A 27,518-nucleotide genomic window follows, 5' to 3' on the forward strand; every position below is an offset into this window, starting at 1 on the left:
TCGTCCTCCCCGGTGCGGCCCCCGGCACAGCCGAAAGGAAGGCGTGGTCGTTCCCCGCACAGGAGGCCAACGCCTCCCAAGGCCCCGGGCGCCGATAAGAGCGGAAAGGCTGTGGTACCGACGCCGACATCAGCGGTCCCGGCAGCACAAGCCCCACCAAGCTCAGACCTAAGTGAGCTCAGTGCAGACAATGGGCTCGAGGGCATAACGGATCAGCCCTCCACGCCTGGCACCTTTGAGGCTGCAAAGGACCTCATCGAGCTGTCGGCGGCGAGCCCCCTCCTGCATAGGAAGAACCCTCCGGCACCCATGCAACGGGTGCTGTTGAGGGGTAAGCCAGCAATGGCGTGCCGCTCGAGGACACCGTCCCGGCACCACTCCCGGAGTTGGTCCCGGTCGAGCTCCGACTCCGCGGACTCACAGTTACTGGCGGCCCAGAAGAAGGTCGCAGCACCGGGAGTGGGTTGGCGTGAGGAAGCACCGGAAAGGGAACACCGCTGTCCGGCACCACCCAGAGACCGGCACCGGGAGGAGTTGAGACAGCCCTCGCCAGAGGACTCCTGCAGATGGTCCCGGTCCAGGGAACGCTGGCACCGGTCCAGATCCAGGTCCCGGTCCAGATCTGATCCCGGTCCCAGTTCCGGGGATACCAGTACTGCTCCCGCGCAGCCAGGAGCCGCTCATTCTCACGCTGGTGCAGATCGTTGGTACTGCTGTGGCCTTCGCAATCGGCGTCGCCACAGTCGGGCGCTGAGTCCGGCAGCTATAGCTACCTGCACCAGGCCCCGGACAGCAGGGACCCTCAGATGGGCTGGCAACCCCAATGGGGACCACCAGGCCATTGGCCTTTTTCGACCCCCTAGGCCTATCAGGAGAGTCAAGGGGCGCCGTCCAGGGCAAGTTACTTGGTGCAGCGATCCCGGTCCCTGCACCAATGCCAGATGGTGCCAGAGGCTACAGTATCCAGGCCCCCGGCATCCCCCAGGATAAACCGGAGAGACCGGCACCGAGTGCGGTGCCGTCCCATGGACTCCTGCTCTGGCCCAAGCTGGAGGCCCCTCCCACGGGAGAAGGGGAGCAGGAGGACCAGCCAGAGGGAGTCGAATAGCAGCTAACCTACTCGTTATCCCCGGATGAGGCAGTGGCGGGTACAGCGGTGTCCGGCCCTCCACCGATAGACCTTAAAGCCCACCAGGAGTTGCTGCGCAGGGTCGCCCAGAACTTGGGGTTGCAGGCTGAGGAGACGGTTGAGCAGGAGGACCCCATGGTGGACATTCTGAGCCCCGAAGGTCCATCCAGAATAGCGCTCCCGCTCATTAAGACCATTCAGTCCAACTATAAGACCATATGGTAGACCCCGGCCTCCAGCGCTCCAACGGCCAAAGGAGTGGAGTGTAAATACTTTGCCCCATCTAAGGGCTATGAGTTCCTGTTCTGCCACCCGAGTCCATGCTCCCTAGTGGTCTCAGCAGTAAATGAAAGGAGTGCCATAGACAGCAGGCCCCAGCCCCTAAGGCCAAGGAGGCAAAACTCCGGGACCCTTTTGGCAGAAAGGTGTACTCATCTGGGGGCCTTCAGTTGAGGATTGCGAACCAGCAGGCCATCCTCAACAGGCATAATTTCAACTCCTGGGCGGCGGTGGGGAAGTTTAAGGACAACCTCCCGCAAGGTTCCCAACAGGAGTTCATGGCCCTGGTGGACGAGGGCAAGGCAGTAGCCAAGACCTCCCTGGATTCAGTGGATGTGGCAGCTAGAACAATCGCATCGGGGTGGTCATGAGGCTCTTGGCTTGGCTCCAGGAGTCAGGCCTGCTGCCCAAGGTCCAGAATACACTCCAGGACCTCCCTTCGAAGGGTCCGGCCTCTTCTCGGACCAGACAGACACGAGGCTGCACAGCCTTAAGGACTCGTGGGCTACGCTTAAGTCGCTGGGTATGCACACCCCGGCGACCCAGAGGAAGCCCTTTAAGCTGCAGCGTCGCCATAGGCATGAGCCTTACCGTAGGCGAGGCAGGGATAACAGGCGCCGGGCAACAACAACAGTAACAATAATGTGCCGGGCCAGAACCAAGGCCAGCACAAACCCCAGCCGGGCACTAAGCCAGGCTTTGAAAGGTGCGCTCGAGGACAGCGTACCAGACCAGTCACCGGATCCGTCCCTTTGTTTCCTGAACTGCCTGTCCCATTTCTCCCGTGCATGGTCCAACATTCCGTCAGATCGTTGGGTCTTACGCACGGTGCAGAACAGGTACCCGCTGCAGTTCTCCTCCCTTTCCCCCTCCCACCTCCCTTCCCCGTCCCTCTTCAGGGACCCCTCTCATGAGCATCTCCTAGAGAAGGAAGTCCGCTCTCTGCTAGAGACGGGGGCGGTAGAGGTGGTGCCACACAGCCTAAGGGGGAAGGAGTTCTACTCCTTCATCCCCAAGGCCAAAGGGGGCCTTCGCCTCATCGTAGACCTGCGTAGGCTCAACAAGTTCCTGGCCAAGGCCCGGTTCCACATGGTCTCTCTGGGTACCATCATCCCTTCCCTGGATCCGGGGGACTGGTACGCCGCCCTCGACATGAAGGACACGTACTTTCATATCGCCATCCACCCAGCACATCGGCGGTTCCTACGCTTCACCGTGGGCCAAGAACATTACTAGTTTGCAGTTCTCCTGTTTGGTCTAGTTGTGGCCCCATGGGTGTTCACGAAGTGCATGGCCGTGGTGGCAGCCTTCTTACGGAGGCAGAGAATCCGGGTGTACCCGTACCTTGATGACTGGCTTCTGGCGGGTCGATCCGAGGCGGAAGTGCTGGGCCATGTGGAGGTGGCCCTGAGATTGTTCCGCAAGCTGGGACTCCTGGTCAATGTCCCCACGTCTACGCTCGTACCCACGCAGAGAGTAGAATTCATAGGAGCAGTCCTGGATGCGGTGCAGGCCGGAGCAAGCCTTCCAGTATCCCGATTCCAGGCTATCCAGCAATCAGTGGCCTCCCTGCACCAGTCTCCAACGACAACGGCCAGGTGCTGCCTGCGGCTGCTGGGCCACATGGCAGCATGCACGCACCTGGTCAGGCATGCCAGACTGAGACTCAAGACTCTGCAGGCATGGCTCGCTCGGGTGTACCGCCTAGGCAGGGACCCCCTGGACTTGGTAGTGACAGCCCCAAGGGACGTGCTGGACTCCCTGCGGTGGTGGCAGTCCCAGCCCGTGGTTTGCAAAGGCATCCCCTTCGCCGCCCCACAGCCGGACCTGACGCTGGTGACAGATACGTCAGACCACAGATCGGGGGCTCACCCGGGGGACCTCATGACGCAGGGGTTGTGGTCCAGAGCAGAGCGTTTGCTCCATATTAATGTGAAGGAGCTCAGGGCGGTTGGTCTTACCTGCCAGACCTTTCATGCCACTCTGAGTGGTCACAGCGTGACAGTTCGGACAGACAACACTACTAAAGATAAAACAAACAGGGCGGGGCCCATTCCTCGCCACTCTGTCTCGAGGCTCTCCTCCTCTGGGACCTTTGCATAGCCCATGCAATTCACCTTGAGGCGTCTTATCTCCCGGGGGTACGAAACTCCCTCAGCAGGTCGTACCGCATGCACGAGTGAACGCTCAGGGCGGACGTCGTGCTTTTGCTCTTCCGCAGGTGGGGGTTTCCCGGGGTAGACCTGTTTGCCATCAGGGCCAACGCCCAATGCCCACGGTTCTGCTAGTTCCAGGGCCGCAGCCCGGGCTCGCTTGCAGATGTGTTTGCAATCCCATGGAGAGGGGGCTTGACGTATGCCTTCCCCCTGCTCCCCTTGGTACACGTGGTCCTACTCAAGGTGCGCAGGGACAGGGAGGCGGTGATCCTCATCGCTCCAGTCTGGGCCCGCCAGCACTGGTACACATCGCTCCTAGAGTTGTCGATGGAGGCCCCAGTAGTCCTGCCCCTACACCGGGACCTCATTACACAGGACGGCGGGCAGCTTCTCAACCCCGACCTGCAATCACTGCACCTGACGGCTTGGAGGCTCTGTGGTTAAACGCCCTGGAGAGCCAGTGCTCCCTTCCCGTGCAGCAGATTCTGCTTGGCAGTAGAAAGCCCTCTACCAGGGCGACCTATATGGCCAAGTGGAAAAGGTTCTCATGTTGGTGTGAACCCCAACAGGTGTGGCTGTGCCAGGCCCTGGTGCAGGCCATCCTGGAGTACCTCCTGCACCTCAAGCAGCAAGGGCTAGCCCCGTCCTCACTCAGAGTACATCTGGCAGCCATCTCCGCCTTCCATCCGGGGTTCTTGGGGGGCTCGGTGTTTTCCCACCCAATGGTGGGACGGTTCCTTAAAGGTTTGGAGAGGGTGTTTCCGTACTCACGCCCCCCAGTCCCTCCATGGAACCTTAACCTGGTCCTCTCTAAACTCATGGGACCCCCTTTCGAGCCCCTCACTTCCTGTTCTCTCCTCCACCTTTCCTGGAAGGTGACGTTTCTGGTTGCCATTACCTCAGCCAGAAGGGTGTCCGAACTGAGGGCCCTCACCTCTGAGCCACCATATACAGTGTTTCACAAGGACAAGGTGCAGCTCCGACCGCACCCCAAGTTCCTCCCTAAGGTGGTCTCCCAATTCCATTTGGGCCAGGACATCTGTCTGCTGGTGTTCTTCCCGAAACCCCATACGGACCCGAGTCACCGCAGCTTGCACACCCTGGATGTGCTTCGAGTGCTGGCGTTCTATTTGGAGCGCACCAAGCCCTTTAGCAAATCTGCGCAGCTGTTTGTGGCTGTAGTCAAGAAAATTAAAGGCCTCCCTGTGTCAGCGCAGCAGATTTCGTCTTGGATTACAAGCTGCATCCGGGCATGCTATGAGCTCTCAGGTGTTCCGGCCCTGGCGGTCATGGCCCACTCAACCAGGGCGCGGGCAACTTCCACGGCGTTCCTGGCACAGGTCCCGATTCAGGAGATCTGCAGAGCAGCCACCTGGTCCTCAGTGCACACCTTCACGACCCACTATGCGGTCAACCAGCAGGCCAGAGAGGACGCAGCGGTTGGCAGAGCGGTCCTCCGAGCAGTTGTTCCATGACTTCTACCGTCCTCCAGAGGTAAGCCTGTAATTCACCTAATGTGGAATGGACGTGAACAAGCACTTGAAGAAGAAAAAACGGTTACTCACTTTCTCGTAACTGTTGTTCTTCGAGATGTGTTGTTCACATCCATTCCTCCACCCACCCTTCTACCCCTCTGTCGGAGTCGCCGGTAAGAAGGAACTGGAGGGGGTCGGGCCGGCAGGGGTATATATGCACGGCGCAGTGGCGCCTCTCGGGGGGCCCCGCCGGCCTGATGGGAGCCGCCAAGGGAAAAAGTTTCTGACACTCGTGCACGCGGCGCACGCACACCTAATGTGGAATGGACGTGAACAACACATCTCGAAGAACAACAGTTACAAGAAAGTAAGTAACTGTTTTTTCAATAAACTAAATAGATTGACCTCAGATCATTTGGTTGGCTCTTCTCTGAACCCTTTCCAGTTTTTTAATATCCTTTTTTTCATAGATATTTTGGTCAGAAGGGACCATTATGATCATCTAGTCTGACCTCCTGCACAACGCAGGACATAGAATTTCACCCACCACTCCTGCAAAAAACCTCACACCTATATCTGTGCTATTGAAGTCCTCAAATCGTACTTTAAAGACTTCAAGAAGCAGAGAATCCTCCAGCAAGTGACCCGTGCCCCATGCTACAGAGGAAGGCGAAAAACCTCCAGGGCCTCTTCCAATCTGCCCTGGAGGAAAATTCCTTCCCGACCCCAAATATGGTGATCAGCTAAACCCTGAGCATATGGGCAAGATTCATCAGCCAGATACTACAGAAAATTCTTTCCTGGGTAACTCGGATCCCACCCCATCTAATATCCCATCACAGGCCATTGGGCCTATTTACCATGAATATTTAATTACCAAAACCATGTTATCCCATCATACCATCTCCTCCATAAACTTATTGAGTTTAATCTTAAAGCCAGATAGATCTTTTGCCCCCACTGCTTCCCTTGGAAGGCTATTCCAAAACTTCACTCCTCTGATGGTTAGAAACCTTTGTCTAATTTCTAGTCTAAATTTCCTGGTGGCCAGTTTATATCCATTTGTTCTTGTGTCCACATTGGTACCGAGCTTAAATAATTCCTCTCCCTCTCCAGTATTTATCCCTCTGATATATTTATAGAGAGCAATCATATCTCCCTTCAACCTTCTTTTGGTTAGGCTAAACAAGCCAAGCTGCTTGAGTCTCCTTTCATAAGACAAGTTTTCCATTCCTTGGATCATCCTAGTAGCCCTTCTCTGTACCTGTTCCAGTTTGAATTAATCCTTCTTAAACATGGGAGACCAGAACTGCACACAGTATTCCAGGTGAGGTCTCACCAGTGCCTTGTATAATGGTACTAAAACCTCCTTATCCCTACTGGAAATACCTCTCCTAATGGATCCCAAGACCTCATTAGCTTTTTACACAGCCATATCACATTGGCGGCTCATAGTCATCCTATGATCAACCAATACTCCAAGGTCCTTTTCCTCTTCCGTTACTTCTAATTGATGCGTCCGTAGCTTATAACTAAAATTCTTGTTATTAATCCCTAAATGCATGACCTTACACTTCTCCAGTTTACAAGGTCATCCTTGTATTTCTCCAGTTTACAAGGTCATCCAGATCCTCCTGTAGGATATCCCTGTCCTTCTCTAAATTGGCAATACCTCCCAGCTTTGTATCATCCGCAAACTTTATTAGCACACTCCCACTTTTTGTGCCGAGGTCAGTAATAAAAAGATTACATAAAACCGATCCTTGAGGAATTCCACTGGTAACCTCCCGCCAGCCTGACAGTTCAGCCTTTCAGTAGGACCCATTGTAGTCTCCCCTTTAACCTATTCCTTATCCACGTTTCAATTTTCCTATTGATCCCCATCTTATCCAATTTAACTAATAATTCCCCATGTGGCACGGTATCAAATGCCTTACTAAAATCTAGGTAAATTAGATCCACTACGTTTCCTTTGTCTAAAAAATCTGCTACTTTCTCAAAGAAGGAGATCAGGTTGGTTTGGCACGATCTGCCTTTTGTAAAACCATGTTGTATTTTGTCCCATTTACCATTGACTTCAATGTCCTTAACTACCTTCTCCTTCAAAATTTTTTCCAAGACCTTGCATACTACAGATGTCAAACTAACAGGCCTATAATTACCCGAATCACCTTTTTTCCCTTTCTTAAAAATAGGAACTATGTTAGCAATTCTCCAATCATACGGTACAACCCCTGAGTTTACAGATTCATTAAAAATTCTTGCTAATGGGCTTGCAATTTCATGTGCCAATTCCTTTAATATTCTTGGATGAAGATTATCTGGGCCCCCTGATTTAGTCCCATTAAGGTGCTTGAGTTTCACTTCTACCTCAAATATGGTAATGTCTACCTCCATATCCTCATTCCCATTTGTCATGCTACCATTATCCCTAAGATCCTCTTTAGTCTTATTAAAGACTGAGGCAAAGTATTTGTTTAGATATGGGGCCATGCCTAGATTATTCTTGACCTCCACTCCATCCTCAGTGTTTAGTGGTCCCACTTCTTCTTTCTTTGTTTTCTTCTTATTTATATGGCTATAGAACCTTTTACTATTGGTTTTAATTCCCTTTGCAAGGTCCAACTCTACTTGACTTTTAGCCTGTCTGACATTATCCCTACATGTTCTGACCTCAATAAGGTAGCTTTCCTTGCTGATCCCTCCCTTCTTCCACTCCCTGTATGCTTTCTGCTTTTTCTTAATCACCTCTCTGAGATGCTTGCTCATCCAGATTGGTCTACAACTCCTGCCTATGAATTTTTTCCCCTTTCTTGGGATACAGGCTTCCGATAGCTTCTTCAGCTTTGATTTAAAATAATCCCAGGCCTCCTCTACCTTTAGATCTATAAATTCTTCAGTCCAATCCACTTCCCTAACTAATTTCCTTAATTTTTGAAAGTCAGCCCTTTTGAAACCAAAAACCCTAGTTGCAGATTTATTTTTGTTAATCCTTCCGTTCAGTTTGAACTGAATTAGCTCATGATCACTTGAGCCAAAACTATCCCCTACAACCATTTCTTCTATGAGGTCCTCACTACTTACCAAAACTTTTTGAAGTGTGAACATCAGAATTGGACACACTATCCCAATAATGGTCTCAGTAATGCTGTAAGCAGAGGGGATACCACCTCCCTATTTCTTCTTGATATTCCCAGCTTATACAGCCAAGGATCAAGTTGCCCCTTTCAACCATAGCATTGGAATTGGCATCTCCTGCTCAGGTGGTTATTTACCGTGACCCTTAAATCCTTTTTAGAGTCAATACTTTCCAGAAAACAGATCCCCATCCTGTAAGTGTGACTTGTGTTCTTTATTGGTGTATGACCTTGCATTTGGTTGTATTTGAACAACATGCACTTCAATAAGCCCAGTGTACCAAGTGATCCAGGTTGATCTCTAGAACTGACTCATCCTTATTACTGTTTACTAATCCACCAATTTTGTATCATCTGCAAACGCTACTATAAGCGAGTCTTTATTTTCTTCCAGATCATTGATAACAGTATTGAATAGCATTGGGCCATCAACAGACCCTGCAGGACCCAACTAAAAAAGCTCCTATTGGATGATGATTCCCCATTTAGATTTATTTTTGGTGATTTATCAGTTAGCCATTTTTTAATGCATTTAATCTGTTAATTTGTTAATCAGAATGTTGTATATACAATGTCTTAGAAAAGTCTAAGTATATTATGTTAACACATTTATCTATGTTATCCAAACTTGTAATCTCATCAAAAAACTGTATCTAGTTTGTTTGACAAGACCTATTTCCATAAAACCATGTTGATTGGCATTAATTATGCTACTATCATTTAATTCTTTATTGATTGCATCCTATATTGGCTTTTCCATGATTTTGCCTAGGGTCAGTGTCAAGCTAATCAACCTATTGTTTCATGGGTCATGTCATTTATCCTTATTAAATACAACATTAGCTTGTTTCCAGTCATCTGGGACTTCCCCAGCATTCCAAGATTTGTTAAATATCTACACTCAGTGACCCACATAGCTTCTTAGTCAATTCCTTTGAAACTCATGGGTACAAGTTCACTGGTTCTGCAGAGTTGCCTATGATGAGTTTCTCTTCTGCTTTCATGCATGTAGGAGCCAGGAGCAAAGAAATCAGACCACTGGGCAAATCCTGGCCTTACGGTCCCTGTTCTCACTACCATGTTTCCTTGGAATTGCTGGCTGTCTCCTATCCGTAAATCAGAAACACAGCTAGTAAGCAGCTGAACCTTTCCTTCGGCTGCTTCCCTAGATTCTCCTGCCCAGGGAGCAGATTAACGCTTTGGGTCCTGTGCCTATGAATTCTGATGGTGGCAGGTTCTGGCTCATGAGATGTGCTACTTTGGGTTTTCCCTTCAGCAAACTGAGCAAACTGGAGCAGCTAGAAGAGCTGAACCTGAGTGGCAACAAGCTGAAGACGATTCCTACAACGATCGCAAACTGCAAGCAGCTGCACACACTTATTGCACACTCAAATGAGATCAGTATCTTCCCAGAGATCCTGCACCTACCTTGTATTCAGGTATCCCTGAAGGGTGAAAGGCTTCAGGAAATAGCTGGGGTGGAGGGATAACTATGGAATTCCTGGGAGAGGAACTGCAGGCTCCAGCGTTAGAGATGCAGGTCCCATAGAGGGTATAATATGTGCATCCTGTATCTATTCTGTTCCTTCTTGTTTGTTTCCTCTCTAAATTAAACAGTCACAGACTTTTCATTCCCTCCTTCAGATTCATTGTCCATCTCTGAAACCCCTCTATTTATATAATTTATGAGACAGCAGGAGCAGAACTGAACACCCAAGTCCAGCTGAGAGTATTCTGCACATATCTGTATGGGGCCCAATCACTACACTTCCCACCACCTCTGATCACCATCCCCGTGGGGCCCTGTCACTGCATTCCCTGCCCCATTTAGGATCTCCCCCAAACTCCTAAGAGCCCTGTCACTATATTCCCAACTCAATCCCATTACTGATCTGCACTTGGTGGTGGGTTCCATCACTACATTCCCCACCCCACTGCCAATTAGCTCCCAGAAATATGTCATGAAAATGGAACTGACAGGCCTGACCTACCAGTGGAAAAGAGACTTAGAAGCAGATAAGGCGAAGAACTAGTGATCTGTGACCCAGAACTGAGAGAAGCTATCCTCCTGAAGATATTACACTCCCCTTATAATATGGAGTTGAGGATATAGCAGCAGGGCCTCTGGGGGTTGGAGAGAGATCCAAAATGGGGTGGGCAATGTAGCGATGGGACACTGGAAGGTGGGGGTGAGCAGACATATGTAGTGATGAAGCCTTTGGGGGGTTGCAGGGAAGGGATCCCTCTCTGTTATGCTTTCTCTATTCTGCAGTTTGTAGACTTGAGCTGCAATGAACTAACAGAAATCGTGATCCCTGAGGTGCTGCCAGCTACCTTGCAGGAGCTGGACCTGACTGGAAACACAAACCTGGTGCTAGAACACAAGACCCTGGACATCTTCAGGTGAGTTGTGGGGCTGCCAGGCCAATGAAGCAAGAAGCTCTCTGGGAAGGGCTTATCAAGCTGGGCACAAGCTCACAAGATGCATTTTAATACAGACAAATGTAAAGTCATACGTCTAGGAACACAGAATGCATGCCATCCATGCAAGATGAGGAACTCTATCCTGGGAAGCCATGACTCTGAAAAAGACTTGAAGGATCATGGTGGATAAGCAGCTGAACATGAGCTCCCAATGCAATTCTGTGGCCAAAAAGGGCTAATGCAATCCTTGGATCTATAAACAGGAACCTCAAGTAGGAGTAGAGAGGTTGTTTCTTCAGCAATAGTGTCCAGTTCTGGTCTCCACAACTGAAGAAGGATGTCGATAAATTAGAGAGGGTTCGGAGAAGAGCCATGAGATGATTAACGGATTAGATAACATACCTTATAGAGATAGACTCAGGGAGCTCAATCTATTTAGCTTAACAAAGAGAAGGTTAAGGGTGATTTGATCAGTCTCAAAGTACCTATATGAGGAACACAAATTTGATAATGAGCTCTTCAGTCTAGTAGACAAATATATAACAAGATCCAATGGTTGAAAGTTGAGGCTGGACAAATTCAGACTGGAAATAAGGTGTACATTTTTATCTGTGAAGCATGTACCAGAGGTGGAAGTAATGTGTTGACTGGGTCACTGAGCACAGCAAAAGTCCTTAACATCCCCTTCCCACAGTCATTCATCCATGACTGACTAATGCTGTTTGTCTTGCAGCAGTCAAAGTGCAGATGCTGGCTCTACATCAGCATAGAACTGTTAGGCAAAGAATCTCTTGGTTGGCACCTTGTAGATACATAACAACAGCCCATGGAAGGCTTCGTCCTTAATCTCCTTTCCTGGGCTCAGCTTCTTCCAAGGGGCTGCTTTTTAGGAACTCTAGATTGGTAGGGTGAACTGGCCTTTACCCCTAATGCTTATATGGAGATGCCCCAGGCTGTTGTGCAGTCTGTGGGAGCAGAATGACCTTTGTGGTGCTCTCTCTGCAGTCACATTGCCACCCTGAAGATTGATGCCAAGCCCTCCCTCACAGCAGACTCAGTACTCTCCTCTACGCTGTGGAATCATGGGTTAGCCGAGATGGCTGGCCAGAGGAATAAGTGAGTATTATTGCCTGATGTGAGGCTCACACATGGATCCTGAGACACCCATTCTGTTCTGGGGCGAGGGGCAGCATACACTGCTGAATGACCATCCAGCCAATCAAACCCTGGTGTCCTCGGGAGCTAGCCAGCCTTCTGTGGCTTCCTGGATCATTTGCCTTCTCCTGGCAACTGGGACCTCCCTTCCCCACTCCCTTCCTTGACTAAAGTCCACATGCTCTGGGACACTGAGGGCCTCTGCCCCCCATCCCTGGGTAGAGCTGCCTTTTCTCTCCCCATGTGTGTGTGTGTGTGCACACAGAAACCACTAGGTAGAACTACCTCTGTACTCCCCATGCAGACTCTGCATGTTCCCCCTATGCTGGCAAGGAAGTATGGCCCCATTGGTCTGGACACTAGCCTTGGACTTGAGAAACCTGAATTTATGTCCCAGCTCCATTGCACATTTTGTATGTGACCTTGGGCAGGTCACTTAGCCTCTCTTTGCCTCAGTTCCCAATATGTACAATGAGATAATAGCACTGCCCTACTTCACAGGGGCATGTGAGGAGAAATAGTTTGGAGATTGTGAATCACTCAGATACTATGGTAATGAGGCCATATAAGTACCTCATATAGATTCAAGCTGCTTTTACCCTCCCCCTATAGGCTCTGTGTGTCGGCCCTGGCTCTGGGGAGCTTTGCAGACAGCGTGGAAGCTGTGTACGGCATGTTTGACGGTGACAGGAATGAGGAGCTGCCCCGCCTCCTGCAATGCACTATGGCAGACGTGCTACTGGAGGAGGTGCAGCAGTCGAACATAGACTCTGTGTTCATGTCTAACACCTTCCTGGTCTCCCACAGGTAGGCCAGCAGGTGCTGGGGGCACTTGTTGAAACTGGTCAGACCGATGCATGGAGATGTGAGAAGGGCACAGGAGAGATCCTCTCCCAGTGCAGGGTAGGGAGGCTGCACCTGTGAGCAAGGATTTGTTTGTTCCTGCAGTTTGATAAATGGGTGAGAAATGTGGAGAGGAGGCTCAAGTGGGTGGCTGGTTTGTTGAGGGAGAGGGGGCCTTCTTGCATCGATGGGAGAGAGGGAATCTCACTTGTTGATACAGGATCGAGTGTGGATGATCTCTGCAGGGTGTTCAGCTGCATCTCTCCCAATGGGTAGGGCTTCGGGTCATGGATATATATATCACTCTGATACTTAGCACTCTGTGTATGAAGGAGAGACACAGGCCCATTTGTTAAGTACCTGTCATTGGAAGCTTTATTCTTTTCATACTGTCTCTTCTTTCCAATAGGAAGCTGGGGATGGCTGGCCAGAAGCTGGGCTCCTCTGCTGTCCTTTGCTATATTCGACATGATGCTACTGACCTGGCTGGCAGCTTCACTCTGACATTGGCCAATGTGGGCACATGCCAAGCCATTCTGTGCCGCAGTGGAAAACCCCTGCCCCTTTCCAAAGTCTTCAGCCTGGAACAATATCCTGAGGAGGCCAGGAGAGTCAAGGAGCAAAAAGCCATCATAACAGAGGTCAGTTCTGCCTTTCTGCAGCTCAGCTTTCATTCTGTAATATGGGTTTAATAACAGCACCAGGCTCTAACATGCTGCAGAGGACATCACAGCAGAGTCTACAGAGATAAATATTTGAATCTCTTTTGTCTCTGCTCCTTCCCAGCTCTGTTCCTGCTGCTGGTGGGACATTTAGCATTGAGCAGTCTTGAAATGCCATGCTGAACAGACAGCTGGGCATATCTGGGAGGGTGAGGGATAGGTATTGGAAGCCAGCATATCTAAAACCCCAACGCCAGCTGATGTGCGTTGTCTCCCTGAGGCTCATGGTGAAGATCCTGACCTAATCAAAGGGTCATTCACTTAGTGAAACAAATGAGCTGTTTCAGCTCTTCACTCCCTCTAGCATGGGGCCACATGGATGGGGATAGATTTTAAAATGGTCATTTTCTGGGCTAAAAGTTAGGATGATTTGAATCTAGTGCAGCAGGGCTCTGACTGACTATATTATGTGTGTGTGGGAGGAGGGGTCGCATCTTATTCTGAAACATCTATTCTTCTTTGAGTGATGGTCCCTATGTGGATTCCAATCGCGGGTGCATATGCGTGCCATGTGCTGGAGCTGGAACTGTTCATAGTAGTGTTTGTCAACCCGAATGTGTGTCAACCGCGTGGTGTATCCAAGGCTTTAAGAAGCTGTGCGGATCGATGCCGCTCCAGTGCTCTCTTACTGCCGCATGGCCAGAGTCGGAACGCCCATTCCTCGGTGATCGTAAGCTTGTTTCGAGTTCTCTAGTTCTTGCGGTATATAGTTATTCATAGAGTAATTGTCCATCCTCGTTTTTCGTGTCCCTTAGTTGTTAGTAGTCAGTTGTTAGTTAGGAATAAAAATCCAAGACTTTCCCCTTGGTGGGACTCTCTTCCCAGCCAGGGCACTATGCCCAGACAAGCAGGGTTTGAGTACTGTGCTTCCTTCCCTCGCCCATTCTCGGTGAGCAAAGAACATGAACGATACCTATACTGTCTTGACAAAGCTCACATCACTGCACGCTGCTTTATCTGCTTCTCCTTCCCACCCCAAACTCAGGAAGCTTCAGAGATTTGCCTCCATAAATTCCTGATGGAGGAGACTATGTGCCCTCGTGCGCCACAGAAACCAGCACCAGTGTATCTGTTGGATGGCCGCTCTGCGCCAGCGGCCAGCCCTACTTCCAGCCCGTCCTGCCGGGCACCAGCGTCACTGCCACATCCAGGGAAAAAGCACAGCATGGGCACGAGCACAGCATTTCCTCCCCAAGCCGTGGCAGGTCAGGTGAGACATCTCACACCAAAGATGAGGCTCCCCCTGCGAAGACGTCTCATTCTGAGCATAGATCCCAACACCGTGCTCCAGCAATGATGACCTCGGCCCCAGTACCAGCCCTGCAGCCTTTGCCTCCACGGACAACCAGTCTGCTGGGACCATCTGGTATCTCCTGCCTGGTCCCATGCACCCCAGGATGCCTGTCTCCCTTGACTCCTACGACTGAGCTGATGCTGCCATTTGCTGGCTCTCCGCCGCACTGCCGACCACCCACGGTCCTCCATTCCTACTTGAGGAGCCTCTCTTATTGATGAACCGCCCTCCATTGCTTCCCACTGCTCTGATGGTCTCGGACACTTTGCCGATCCGTAGTTCACCTACCCAGAAGGGACCACCAGTTCCAAGCGACCCTTATGCTTGGCACTGTTGAGCAGCTTGGGACCCATAGCGCACTGAATGCACTGCCGCCAGTCTCCATCTGCTACCACCGCCCGTGGGATAGCTCAGTGGTTTGAGCATTGGCCTGCTAAACCCAGGGTTGTGAGTTCAATCCTTGAGGGGGCCATTTAGGGATCTGGGGCAAAAATTGGGGATTGGTCCTGCTTCAAGCAGGGGGTTGGACTAGATGACCTCCTGAGGTCCCTTCCAACCCTGATATTCTATGATTCTATGATTCTATGACTCCCCTTCGGATGCCCCTGCTCCACCAGATCCACTTGCACCGCTGGCACTGCTGAAACAGTTGGCCCCGCCAGTCTCCATCGGCACTGCCTCCTTTCCTGATGATGTGCCCACACCTCTGTCTCTCACCTTCAGATGATCATGCTCAGTATCAAGCCCGCCTTCATCGTATGGCCACTGCCCTCAAACTTCCTGTGGAGGACATGCAGGATCCTCAAGACCAGTTCATGGATATTCTGCAGCCTCCAAGCCCCACTCGTACGGCCCTAATGCCATCCTTCAACCTGCACAAACAGTCGGGCACACACCAGCTTCCTGTGTGTCTATTCTAATGTGAGCTGAATGCCACTATTTCATGCCGGCCAAGGGTATGGACTTCCTTTTCCAGCACCCCGCTCCAAATTCCCTGGTATTCCAGGCAGCTACGGAGCGTGCCCACCAACAACACCTTTGCTCCACTCCCCCTCCTTCCCTGACTAGGCAGGCAAAAAGCTTGGCCTTGTCGAGCGTAAGGTTTACTCCTCTGCGGGCCTCCAATTTTGTATAGCCAGTTACCAAGCCATTCTGGCCAAATATGACTCCCGCTCCTATGCCAAACTGGCACAATTCAGGGACCTTCTTCCCCCAGACAAGCAACAGGACTTTCAGTCACTCATAGACGAGGGCATGTTGGTCACCAAAGTCGCACTTCAGGCTGCAGTGAACACTGCAGATACCACCTCCCGGATCGCTGGCCTCTGTGATGGTGCTCCACCGTGACTCATGGCTAAATTGCAGCCCCCAGAAGGAGGTCCGGACAACTGTTGAAGATCTCCCCTTCCGTAATAACAGACTTTTCAGCAACAGGAGGGATGAGTCCCTTCACTCCCTGAAAGACTCCCGAGCCACCCTCCAGTCCCTGGGCCTCTATACCCTGGCCCCAACTCGTTGACAAAACTGGTCCTCCTGCCCCTGCCCCCAACAAACTTACCAGCCTTATCCACAGTGCCAGTCTGAACTACCCCATCGCTGTCCATGCTCTCAATGCCTGCAACAATCTTTTGCCTCTAACTCGGCTGCCTCCATGTTCACCCACTGTACCCCCAGACACAACTTTTGACTCCTTCGCAGAGAACCACGAACCTTCCTCCATTCCGCTGGTTATACTCCACATCATCTTTGGCGACCGACTTGCCCTATTCGCCTGCAGCTGGGGTAAGATTACTACCAACCAATGGGTGCTTGATGTCATTCGCCACAGCTACCTAATAAAGTACTTTCTTTCCCTCCTCGCCACCCTCCCCATGGTCATCCTTTGGACCCCTCCCCATACCACCCCCTCCAACAGGAAGTGGACGCCCTCCTCCACAAGGGCGCCACAGAGCAAGTACCACAATGCTATCGTGGCCATGGCTTTTACTCCGCCTGTTTCCTCATACCGAAGAAAGGGGGTGGTATCTGCTGTAACTGGGTCAGACCAGACCGCTACAGGAGAGACAGGTATATTAGCCCCAGGATAAGCAGGTCTGTTTTCCCTTGGTAGCTGAACAGGGGTTACTCTAGGTTAATTAGGACACCTGGGGTCGATCAAGGGCCTGCCCAGAACCTGTTACGAGCCTCCCCTCCAGCCAGATAGGGGTGTGCGATAGGAGCTGTGGGAGGAAGGCGAGCTACTGGAGAGCTGGGCGGTGCAGACACTGACAAGCACCAGGAAAGAAACCATGCAGGTACAGAGGCAAAGGGTGGGAGAATCCCTGCCCAATGGGGCGGACGGCCCTTCTGGGCCCCCGAGGTCTGAGGGAAGAGACTCTGCCAGAGGGGAGAGACTGAACCAAGTGTCTGGTCTGTTGCCACCACGCCCACAGGGGCTACCAGAAACTGAGAGGCTCCTCTTCCCCTCCCCCCATCAAGGAGGCCAGAGGGGAACACTGCTCTGGCAGGGTGTGGACAGCAAGCCCAGGGGCATGAGGAAAATTCTGAGGGAAAGAGGAATACCCCAGCCCGCCGCTAAATGGTAGCGCGGGACCCTTGAGGTGGAGAAGAAGCTCTGTCACACAGCCCTGTCCTGGAGCTCTGCTTACTCAACAGATTTATCTGCAAGTTCCGCTTCCGGAGGGACACATAAGAATGGCCATACTGGGTCAGACCAAAGGTCCATCTAGCCCAGTTTCCTGTCTTCCGACAGTGGCCAATGCCAGGTATCCCAGAGGGAATGAACAGAACACATAATCATCAAATGATCCATTCCCTGTCTCCCATTCCTAGCTTCTGGCAAAGAGCGGTTAGGGACACCATCCCTGCCCATCCTGGCTAATAGCCATTGATGGACCCATCCTCCATGAACTTATCTAGTTCTTCCCCTGATACTTCTGTGTCTTCCCAGGGGAGCCTGGTTCACAGCTTTTGATATGAAGGATGCCTATTTTCATATCGACATTCATCCTGCCCACAGTAAATTTCTCCACTTCGTGGTAGGCAATTCACACTACCAGTTCAGAGCCCTTCCCATAGCTACTGCCCCCCCAAGTCTTTACCAAGGTCTTCGTCATCCTAGCGGCATATATGTGCCGCCTGGGACATTCCCTCTCTCCCTACCCCGCTGTCTGGCTTCTCGTTGCACTCTCCTGCACTCGTCTCCTTGCCACTATCCAAACTGGACAAGCTCAGCATCTGCATCAATGAAGACAAATCAATACTTACTCCCACTCACAACCTCATCTTCATAGGGGCATCTCAACTCTGTCGCGGTCCATGCCTTTCTACAGTTAGACCGTTTCGCTGCCCTCACCACTCTCATTGCGCGCATTCGCCATTGACCTCACACGTGCATCCGACTGCCTCTCGCTCTTTAGCTACATGGTGACCTGCACCACGGTGACACCCTTCACACGCCTTCACATGTACTGCCTCCCACTCTGGCTCCAGTTGACTTACAACACACAGAGGGACCCTCTCTCCAAGCTGGTTCTCTTCCCCCGCTTCCATCCTGGTCTCCCTCACTTGGTGGTGCAACCTGTCCTAACGGGCATCCCTTTCACACCTCCGGTGCCATGCACTACCCTGACCACCATTATCTTCCTGGCAGGATGGGGAGCATATGGGGAGGGCCACATGGCCAAGGGCCTCTGGTTACCCAGGGTAGCCAGAATGCACATCAGTGTTCTTGAACTCCAAGCCATCCACCTAACCTGCCGTGCACTTCTACTATTTCTCCACTCCCACCATGTCCAACTGCTCTCCGACAACATGGCGACAGTCGTATGTATCAACAAACAGGGCAGGGCCTGCTCCCTCTTCGTCTGTATGGCTGCCATTCTTCTTTGGAATTGGTGCCTCAAACACAGGATCGCGCTCCATGCCATGCATCTTCCCGGCATGAGCAACTCCTTCGTGGATAGCCTCAGTTGCTCCTTCTCCTAGTTCTGCAGTTTCATATTTGAGTTCCTTCAGAACTCCTGGGTGAATACCATCTGGTCCTGGTGCCTTAGTACTGTTTAATTTATCAGTTTGTTCCAAAATCTCCTCAACATGGGGCAGTTCATCAGATTTGTCACCTAAAAAGAATGGCTCAGGTGTGAACCCACTGATTCAGCTGTAGTCACCTCTTAGAATAGAATCATAGAATCATAGAATATCAGGGTTGGAAGGGACCCCAGAAGGTCATCTAGTCCAACCCCCTGCTCAAAGCAGGACCAATTCCCAGTTAAATCATCCCAGCCAGGGCTTTGTCAAGCCTGACCTTAAAAACCTCTAAGGAAGGAGATTCTACCACCTCCCTAGGTAACGCATTCCAGTGTTTCACCACCCTCTTAGTGAAAAAGTTTTTCCTAATATCCAATCTAAACCTCCCCCACTGCAACTTGAGACCATTACTCCTCGTTCTGTCATCTGCTACCATTGAGAACAGTCTAGAGCCATCCTCTTTGGAACCCCCTTTCAGGTAGTTGAAAGCAGCTATCAAATCCCCCCTCATTCTTCTCTTCTGCAGGCTAAACAATCCCAGCTCCCTCAGCCTCTCCTCATAACTCATGTGTTCCAGTCCCCTAATCATTTTTGTTGCCCTTCGCTGGACTCTCTCCAATTTATCCACATCCTTCTTGAAGTGTGGGGCCCAAAACTGGACACAGTACTCCAGATGAGGCCTCACCAATGTCGAATAGAGGGGAACGATCACGTCCCTCGATCTGCTCGCTATGCCCCTACTTATACAGCTATGCCCCTACTTATCTTGGACCAGATCCTGTGTGCCACTTAGGACTAAATCAAGAATTGCCTCTCCCTTGTGGGTTCCAGGGCTAGCTGGATCCCACTGCCTTCCTGCTGCGGCTGGGCAGCTGCTCAGGGTCCCACTGCCTTCCTGCCACAGCTGGGCAGGTGTGTGGTGTCCCCCCACCAGGTTGGGGGCTGGGAGCTGCGAGGCTGGGGCTAGCTGCGAGCTCCAGCCCCAGGGCAGAAAATGTCACGGAGGTCAATGAAAGCCACAGATTCCATGACTTCTGTATCCTCCATGACATAATCATAGCCTTACCTATTATATCAATATTCTCATTTAATAACAGGCATTCAAGTTCACCCATCTTAGTATTTAGACTTCTTGCATTTGTGTACAACCACTTATAAAATTTGTCAATACTTAGTAGTCTGCCTTCATGTGATGTAATTAAATGAGAATCTTTTTCTTTTGACTGTTCCTTTTCTGTTCCTACCTGTTCTTTATCATAGAATCATAAAAGATGAGGGTTGGAAGAGACCTCAGGAGGTCATCTAGTTCAACCCCCTGCTCAAAGTAGGACCAACCCCAACTAAATCATCCCAGCCAGGGCTTTGTCAAGCCGGGCCTTAAAAACCTCTAAGGATGGGGATTCCACCACCTCCCTAGGTAACCCATTCCAGTGCGTCACCACCCTCCTAGTGAAATAGTTTTTCCTAATATCCAAGCTAGACCTCCCCCACTACACCTTGAGACCATTGCTTCTTGTTCTGTCATCTGCCACCACTGAGAACAGCCTAGCTCCATCCTCTTGCAACCCCCGTTCAGGTAGTTGAAGGCTGCTGTCAAATCCCCCCTCACTCTTCTTTTCTGCAGACTAAATAATCCCAGTTCCCCCAGCCTCTCCTCAACTTCTATCCTCTCCTCTTTACTATGATATAAAGTATCCCCTTGAATAAATCCTCCCCTAAGGGACATGTCTGTCCAAACCATGTGCACTTCCGCACCTGCCAGATTTTCCCCAGCCTTTAGTTTAAAAACTCCTCTGTGACCTATTTAATTTTACAGTCTAGGTCCATTTTGGTTTAGGTGGAGCCCATTCTTCCTGTAGAGGTTCCTTCTTTTCCAAAAAGTTTGATGATACCGTTATGGGATACTTTGTCCAGTTCTCTTGTCCACACTTAAAAAAATATGATGGCAAGTGGAAAGGGCTTAGAAAAGAGCTACACAAATTATTTGAGGTCTGGCACACTTGCCTTATAGCAAGAAACTAAAGAAGCTCAATCTATGAAGTTTATCTAAGAGAAGGTTAAGAGGTGACTTAGTCATTGTCTATAAGTACCTACAAGGGGAAGAGATTTGTGATAGTAGATGTCTCATTAATTTAGCAGAAAAAGGTGTAACAAAATCCAGTGGGTGGAAGCTGAAGCTAGACAAATTCAGTCTAGAAATGAGGTGCAAGTTTTTATCAGTGAGGGTACTTAACCATGGGAACAACTTACCAAATGGTGTGGGGGATTCTCCATCACCTGCAGTCTTTAAACCAAGACTGGATAATTTTCTGAAAGAGATGCTCTAGCTCAACCAAAAGTTATTGACTTGTTGCAGGAATCACTGGGTGAAATGTGCTGGTCTGTGTTAAGCAGCTGGTCAGACTGGATGATCAGAGTCGTCCTCTCTGACCTTAGAATCTATAAAGGTTTTCCCCCACCATTTACTCCTCCATGATGTGGCAAGACCACCTGTAGGAAGGGAGTATGTTTCTTGCCAGCAAGGGGCCAGTTAATGCCACTTGTGGTTATGTGCCATGTGTCACAGTTTCAGGGCAACTGCACTTGTATTCTCCCTCTATGGTCCACCAAGTGCACCCATTTTATGCTTCTGGCTCCCAACCATCATCTCTTTTGTGTGGAGATCTGCATCTCACTCCCTCCTGACCAGGGATTTTAAGGCTCTACAGCTCCCTGCCTTACACTGTGGTATCCTCAGCAAGCCAGACTCCCTAAAAAGGTCATCAGCTGGGCTTTGCTTTCTTTCCAAGGGCTATGGTCAGTGTATTGTCCATGGTTATAAGATACCACACAGCTCTGTCTAAGGAAGCCCATTTATTCAAAGAAAACCATTACAGAGAAAATGTATTAAAACAATAAAAGAACTTACACATGCTAACCAGAGGTCACCCCAACTCTAACTTAGGGTCTTGGTAGGTTTCGGTTCTTCAAAACCCATCAGTGGGTTTCCCCCATGGTTACATATTCATCCCTTTTAGATCTGGAACCAGAACAAAGGCAGCTGTTTCTTTATACATCTCTGGGCTTTGATCTTGGCCTTCTATGAAAGGTAGTCAGCAGATAATGACCTTCTTCTCAGGGCGTAGCTTCAAAAAGCTGGGTTTTTGTCTAACCAGAGTTGGGGAATTTGCATTAACTTCTCTCTAAGGATTCCACAAAAAAGTCACTTAACACTTACTGTCCCAAAAGTCCATACTTATCTGGCACATTTCAATATAGTCTTTGAGCTCCCAGGTCTTGCATCTATCACATCTCTCCCTCCCTCCCCCCCGCGCGAGAGGTGATGTACAGTCCCAGTCCACAATAATACGTAAACTTCATACAATAAAGTATTAAGGATATTGCAGGACATTGTCACACTATGTATAATGGTCTGCTAGGAGCGGGACTGAGACCCACTTCCCGTAGACCACAAACCGTCCACCCGATAGGTATACACTAATAGATTATAAAGCCAGAAGGTTTCAGAGTGGTAGCCATGCTAGTCTGTATCAGCAAAAATAATGAGTCCTTGTGGCATATTAGAGACTAACTAATTTATTTGGGCATAAGCTTTCATAGGTTAGAATCCACTTCATCAGATGCATGGAGTGAAAATGCAGGAGTGGTATAAGGGACCACTGTAATCATCTAGTCTGATCTGCATAACTCAGGCCATGGGACTATACGAATTATTTCCTGTTTGCACTAAAGCATATTTCTTAGAAAAACATCCAGTCTTGATTTAAAAATTACCAGTGATGGAAAATCCACCACAATTCTAGATAAATTGTTCCAATGGTTAAGTAACCTCACTTTGCCTATAAATATAAGCCTCATTTCCAGCCTAAATATGTCTAGCTCAACTTCCAACCATTGAATACTGTTATATTTTCTCTCCTAGACTGAAGAACCCTCTGTTATCAAATTTTCTTCTCTGTATAGGAACATATAGAGTGTGGTCAAGTCATCCCTTAACCTTCTCTTTAAGTTAAACAGATTGCGCTCCTTGAGTCTGTCACTATAAGACAGATTTTCTCATTTTTTAATCATTCTCATGGCTCTTCTCTGACCCTCTTCAACTGATCAACATCCTGCTTGAACTGTGGACAGCAGAACTGGACACAGTATTCCAACAATGGTTGCACGTGTGCCAAATGCTGAGGTAATACAATTTCCTTACTCCTGCTTGATATTCCCCTGTTTATACATCTAATTATTGCATTAGCCCATTTGAAAACAGCATCACATGGGGAGCTCATGTACAGCTGATTATCTACCATGACCCCCAAATCTTTTTCAGAGTTACTGCTTTGCAGGATAGAATCCCCATCCTGTCAGCATGGCCTGCATTCTGTGTTTGTAGATGTATGACTGTGTTTAAGTGTGGCCAAATGCAGAGGCGACACGCAACTCTTGATGGTGGCGGGGTCCACAATTTAAGGGGGTGGGGCACTTGACCACCCCACATGTCATCTCTGTTCCCTTTCCCACTCCCCTCCCCAGGCCTCCCTCTCCAAGCCAGCACCACCTTGTCTCCACACCCCTCACAGCTCCTTCCCCACTTCCTCCATTTCTTCCCTGCCACGGGCGCAGCACAGGCCAGTGGCCTCCAGACACCTACTGCCAAGCAGGTAACTGTGGTTGCGGATGAGGAAGTTATGGGACTCAATGGGCTTCCCTGTGCCCCCTCTGGCGAAGCTGCACTGCCAGCCCCATCTCTCTTCCCTGCTCTGGGACCCTTCTAGCAGGATTCAGCAGGTGCGTGGTGCCTATGCCTTTCCCAGGCATACTACCCTCAGCTGTGCTCATCCTAACCCCCACCCTGGCAGAAATCTGGGGGGCATATGACTCTGTGTGCCCCCATGCTTCGCTTCTGGCCAAATGTATGTTGTTTGCTTGCACCCCTTTTATGAAGCTATCTAGATTATTCTGTATCAGTGACCTGTCCTCTTCATTATTTACGACTCTCCAATCTTTGTGTCATCTGCAAACTTTTATCAGTAATGATTTCTTTTTCTTGTAGGTCATTGATAAAAATGTCAAATAGAGTAGGGCCAAGAGCCAAACACAGCAGAACCCCACTAAAACACAGCTGCTCAGTTATGGTTTCCTGTTTACAATTATGTTTTGAGACCTATCGCCAGTTTTTAATTCATTTAATGTATGCCATGTTGATTTTGTATTCTAGTTTTTTCAAAATGTTGTGGGGTACCAAGTCAGGTGTCTTGCAGACATCTCAGGGCTTGTCTACATGAACTTTTAGTTCTCCTTCAAACGACTGTGCACATAGATGTTCCCCTAGGTGGCCTCTGCTCTCCTTGTGTTCTCAGACAAAAGTATAAAGGGGTGGGTCTGCCCCCCTCCCTCTCAGTTCCTTCATTTTGCACATGGCAAGAAGTTGTGCTCCCCATAGCATTTGCTTCAGTTAGCCAGCGTTTCAGAACTCGTTTAGTGTGTATTGTTGTAGTAGTATTTTGTGTAATATAGTTAGTTTAGGTAGCATTTAATAGTTACATGGAGAATTTATTATGCAAAAATCCCCAGGTTTTAAGAAGTGTGCTACATGTAAGGGTGTTATGCCTATCTGTGACAAGGATAAGAGCTGCTTGATTTGTCTTGGTGAGGGCCATGTGAGAGACAAATGCCCTACTTGTACATCCTTCCCCACCAGGACTAAAAACAGAGGGATTTATGCCTCAAAGTTCACCTCATGAAAGAGGTGATGTGTCCTGTGTCAAAACAGAGCCCTGACTGGGAGAGATAGTGGGTTCAGAATCCACAAGGAGTGCCTTCCAGCTGTCCCTGATTCGAGGCACAAGTCTGGTGAGAAACACCTCTTTACCCTCACCTTCTTCAAAGCACTCCAAGCATGCCAATGCTGACAAGCGGGCAAAGTCTTGGAGTTCTCCTAGAAAGACTGCTAGTAAGTCCTCCAGTACTGGTTCAAGACATCACAAATCTAGAAACTCACCAGCTCTGTCCAAGGCAGCACCATTGACTCCGGCTCTTTCAGGACTGTTGAGGCTGGTGTCTTTGGTCCTTCATCTTTCCAGCTGATCCAGTCTACCTCAGTGCTGCTGGCTCTGTGGACACCCATATATGCACTCTTCACCTGTTGCCAGAGCTGTCCCATCCATAGGATGGACTGGGGCAACCGTCCCAGGCCCCACGCTTTTGGGGGCCCTGTGCTTTGGGACATGAGGTCCAGGGCGGCCTGGGGAGCTAGTGGGGGGCCTGGCACCGGCAGCAGTGAGCAACCCAGCCTGCTCCGCCTCGCCGGCTCCCAGCGTCACTCGGGGATGGGGGTTTGGGGAAAGGGGTGGGATGGGGGCAGGGCAGTAGTGGGAAGAGGCAGGGTGGGAGTTTGGGGGAACGGGTGGAGTGGGGGCGGGACCTGGGTCCTGCCCCCCTCCTTGGGACGGCCCTGCCATCTAGTCTGCAGGTGTTCTTGCTGGAAAGGGATCGTCTCTGTCTTCCCCTACCAGACTCTCCTTTGCTGCAGCTGGCTCTGCTTAAAGGCAACTCCAGTATTGCTTTGTCGATATTCTCAACACCATTGCACACTATGCCCCCAGTAAACTTGGAGTCATCAGCACTGCTGGCTCACTCCGCACGACAGGAGCTTTTAGTCATCAGCACTGTTGAGACACTCCACTCAGCCAATGCACTTCGGAGCCATTAGCACTGTTGGCTCCATCAAATACAATACTGTTTCTCTGCCTGTTATGCTGGCACTTATCACTTCATCTGCATTCCGACCACCTTGACCCTCAGTTTTGTTGGATCGCAGTGTTTCTCCCATACCCAGACCACCTTGAACTACAACGGGCACTGCTCCTCCCTATTCCGAAGAAACCTATATTTATTCCTCAGACTCTGAAAGGGAGGAACCTGTATCACTTTTAAGATCTTTTAGATCACCTTATAGGTCTTCTGCCATGGTTACGGGATCTAAGGACCAGGACTAGGTTTCTTATAAGCAGGCTTCAGCAGGATGTCTCTCACTATGGATGGCTCGCACTGTGCAGTATCTTTCATGGCCTTAGTGGTCTTTGGCTGCTCTGAGAAATTCTAGGCCTCCATCACGCTCATGCTTTAGGAGAAAGTTGTCTCCTCCTCCCCCGTGCAGGAAACCTCTACCCAGGATCCTACTACCAACTCTCCACCCACTGAGTTGGACCCCATGGACTCCTTTTCAATAGGACTCCCTTTGAAGAAGGAGGATCCTGGGAACTACAGGCCAGTCAGCCTCACCTCAGTCCCTGGAAAAATCATGGAGCAGGTCCTCAAAGAATCAATCCTGAAGCACTTGCATGAGAAGAAAGTGATCAGGAACAGCCAGCATGGATTCACCAAGGGAAGGTCATGCCTGACTAATCTAATCGCCTTTTATGATGAGATTACTGGTTCTGTGGATGAAGGGAAAGCAGTGGATGTATTGTTTCTTGACTTTAGCAAAGCTTTTGACACGGTCTCCCACAGTATTCTTGTCAGCAAGTTAAGGAAGTATGGGCTGGATGAATGCACTATAAGGTGGGTAGAAAGCTGGCTAGATTGTCGGGCTCAACGGGTAGTGATCAATGGCTCCATGTCTAGTTGGCAGCTGGTATCAAGTGGAGTACCCCAAGGGTCGGTCCTGGGGCCGGTTTTGTTCAATATCTTCATAAACGATCTGGAGGATGGTGTGGATTGCACTCTCAGCAAATTTGCGGATGATACTAAACTGGGAGGAGTGGTAGATACGCTGGAGGGGAGGGATAGAATACAGAAGGACCTAGACAAATTGGAGGATTGGGCCAAAAGAAATCTGATGAGTTTCAATAAGGATAAGTGCAGGGTCCTGCACTTAGGACGGAAGAACCCAATGCACAGCTACAGACTAGGGACAGAATGGCTAGGCAGCAGTTCTGCGGAAAAGGACCTAGGGGTTACAGTGGACGAGAAGCTGGATATGAGTCAGCAGTGTGCCCTTGTTGCCAAGAAGGCCAATGGCATTTTGGGATGTATAAGTAGGGGCATTGCTAGCAGATCTAGGGACGTGATCGTTCCCCTCTATTCGACATTGGTGAGGCCTCATCTGGAGTACTGTGTCCAGTTTTGGGCCCCACACTTCAAGAAGGATGTGGATAAATTGGAGAGAGTCCGGCGAAGGGCAACAAAAATGATTAGGGGACTGGAACACATGAGTTATGAGGAGAGGCTGAGGGAGCTGGGATTGTTTAGCCTGCAGAAGAGAAGAATGAGGGGGGATTTGATAGCTGCTTTCAACTACCTGAAAGGGGGTTCCGAAGAGGATGGCTCTAGACTGTTCTCAATGGTAGCAGATGACAGAACGAGGAGTAATGGTCTCAAGTTGCAGTGGGGGAGGTTTAGGTTGGATATTAGGAAAAACTTTTTCACTAAGAGGGTGGTGAAACACTGGAATGCGTTACCTAGGGAGGTGGTAGAATCTCCTTCCTTAGAGGTTTTTAAGGTCAGGCTTGACAAAGCCCTGGCTGAGATGATTTAACTGGGAATTGGTCCTGCTTCGAGCAGGGGGTTGGACTAGATGACCTTCAGGGGTCCCTTCTAACCCTGATATTCTATGATTCTATGATTCTATGAACCGATGGGTACAACCTCACACTTGCTTATTGTCTATGAAGGCAGCATTTCTGGTGGCAGTCACTTCCACAAGGAGGGTTTTAAAACTTCAAGAGCTTCTGTGTGACTACAATATTCCATAAAGATAAGGTTTCCCTTAGGCTATACCCTAACTTTATGTTTAAAGTAGTGTCATCTTTCCAGCTGAACCAAACTATTCATTTTCTGGTGTTTTCCCCCAAAACTGCATTCTTCCAGAGCTGACAAGTCT

The 27,518-nt window shown here is 49.8% G+C and overlaps 2 protein-coding genes across 5 annotated transcripts in view; both read left to right on the forward strand.

Moving 5' to 3' along the window:
• PHLPP2 (PH domain and leucine rich repeat protein phosphatase 2) overlaps positions 1–27,518 on the forward strand; it is a 143,093-nt gene that overhangs the window by 96,710 nt on the left and 18,865 nt on the right. For all 4 annotated transcript variants that reach the window (XR_012154557.1, XM_073308382.1, XM_073308384.1 and 1 more), the window contains 5 exons: positions 9,453–9,615; positions 10,449–10,579; positions 11,606–11,716; positions 12,368–12,562; positions 13,008–13,239. Coding sequence is in view for 3 of the 4 variants with exons in the window: in XM_073308382.1 (XP_073164483.1) it covers positions 9,453–9,615; positions 10,449–10,579; positions 11,606–11,716; positions 12,368–12,562; positions 13,008–13,239 (832 nt within the window). In the remaining variant the exon portion in view is untranslated. The remainder of the gene's footprint in view (positions 1–9,452; positions 9,616–10,448; positions 10,580–11,605; positions 11,717–12,367; positions 12,563–13,007; positions 13,240–27,518) is intronic.
• TAT (tyrosine aminotransferase) overlaps positions 13,170–27,518 on the forward strand; it is a 74,889-nt gene continuing 60,540 nt past the window's right edge. The window contains exon 1 of the mRNA XM_073308388.1: positions 13,170–13,239. The gene's annotated coding sequence lies outside the window, so the exon portion shown is untranslated. The remainder of the gene's footprint in view (positions 13,240–27,518) is intronic.

This window comes from Lepidochelys kempii, chromosome 12 (assembly GCF_965140265.1).
Source record: "Lepidochelys kempii isolate rLepKem1 chromosome 12, rLepKem1.hap2, whole genome shotgun sequence".
Lineage (NCBI taxonomy): Eukaryota > Metazoa > Chordata > Testudines > Cheloniidae > Lepidochelys > Lepidochelys kempii.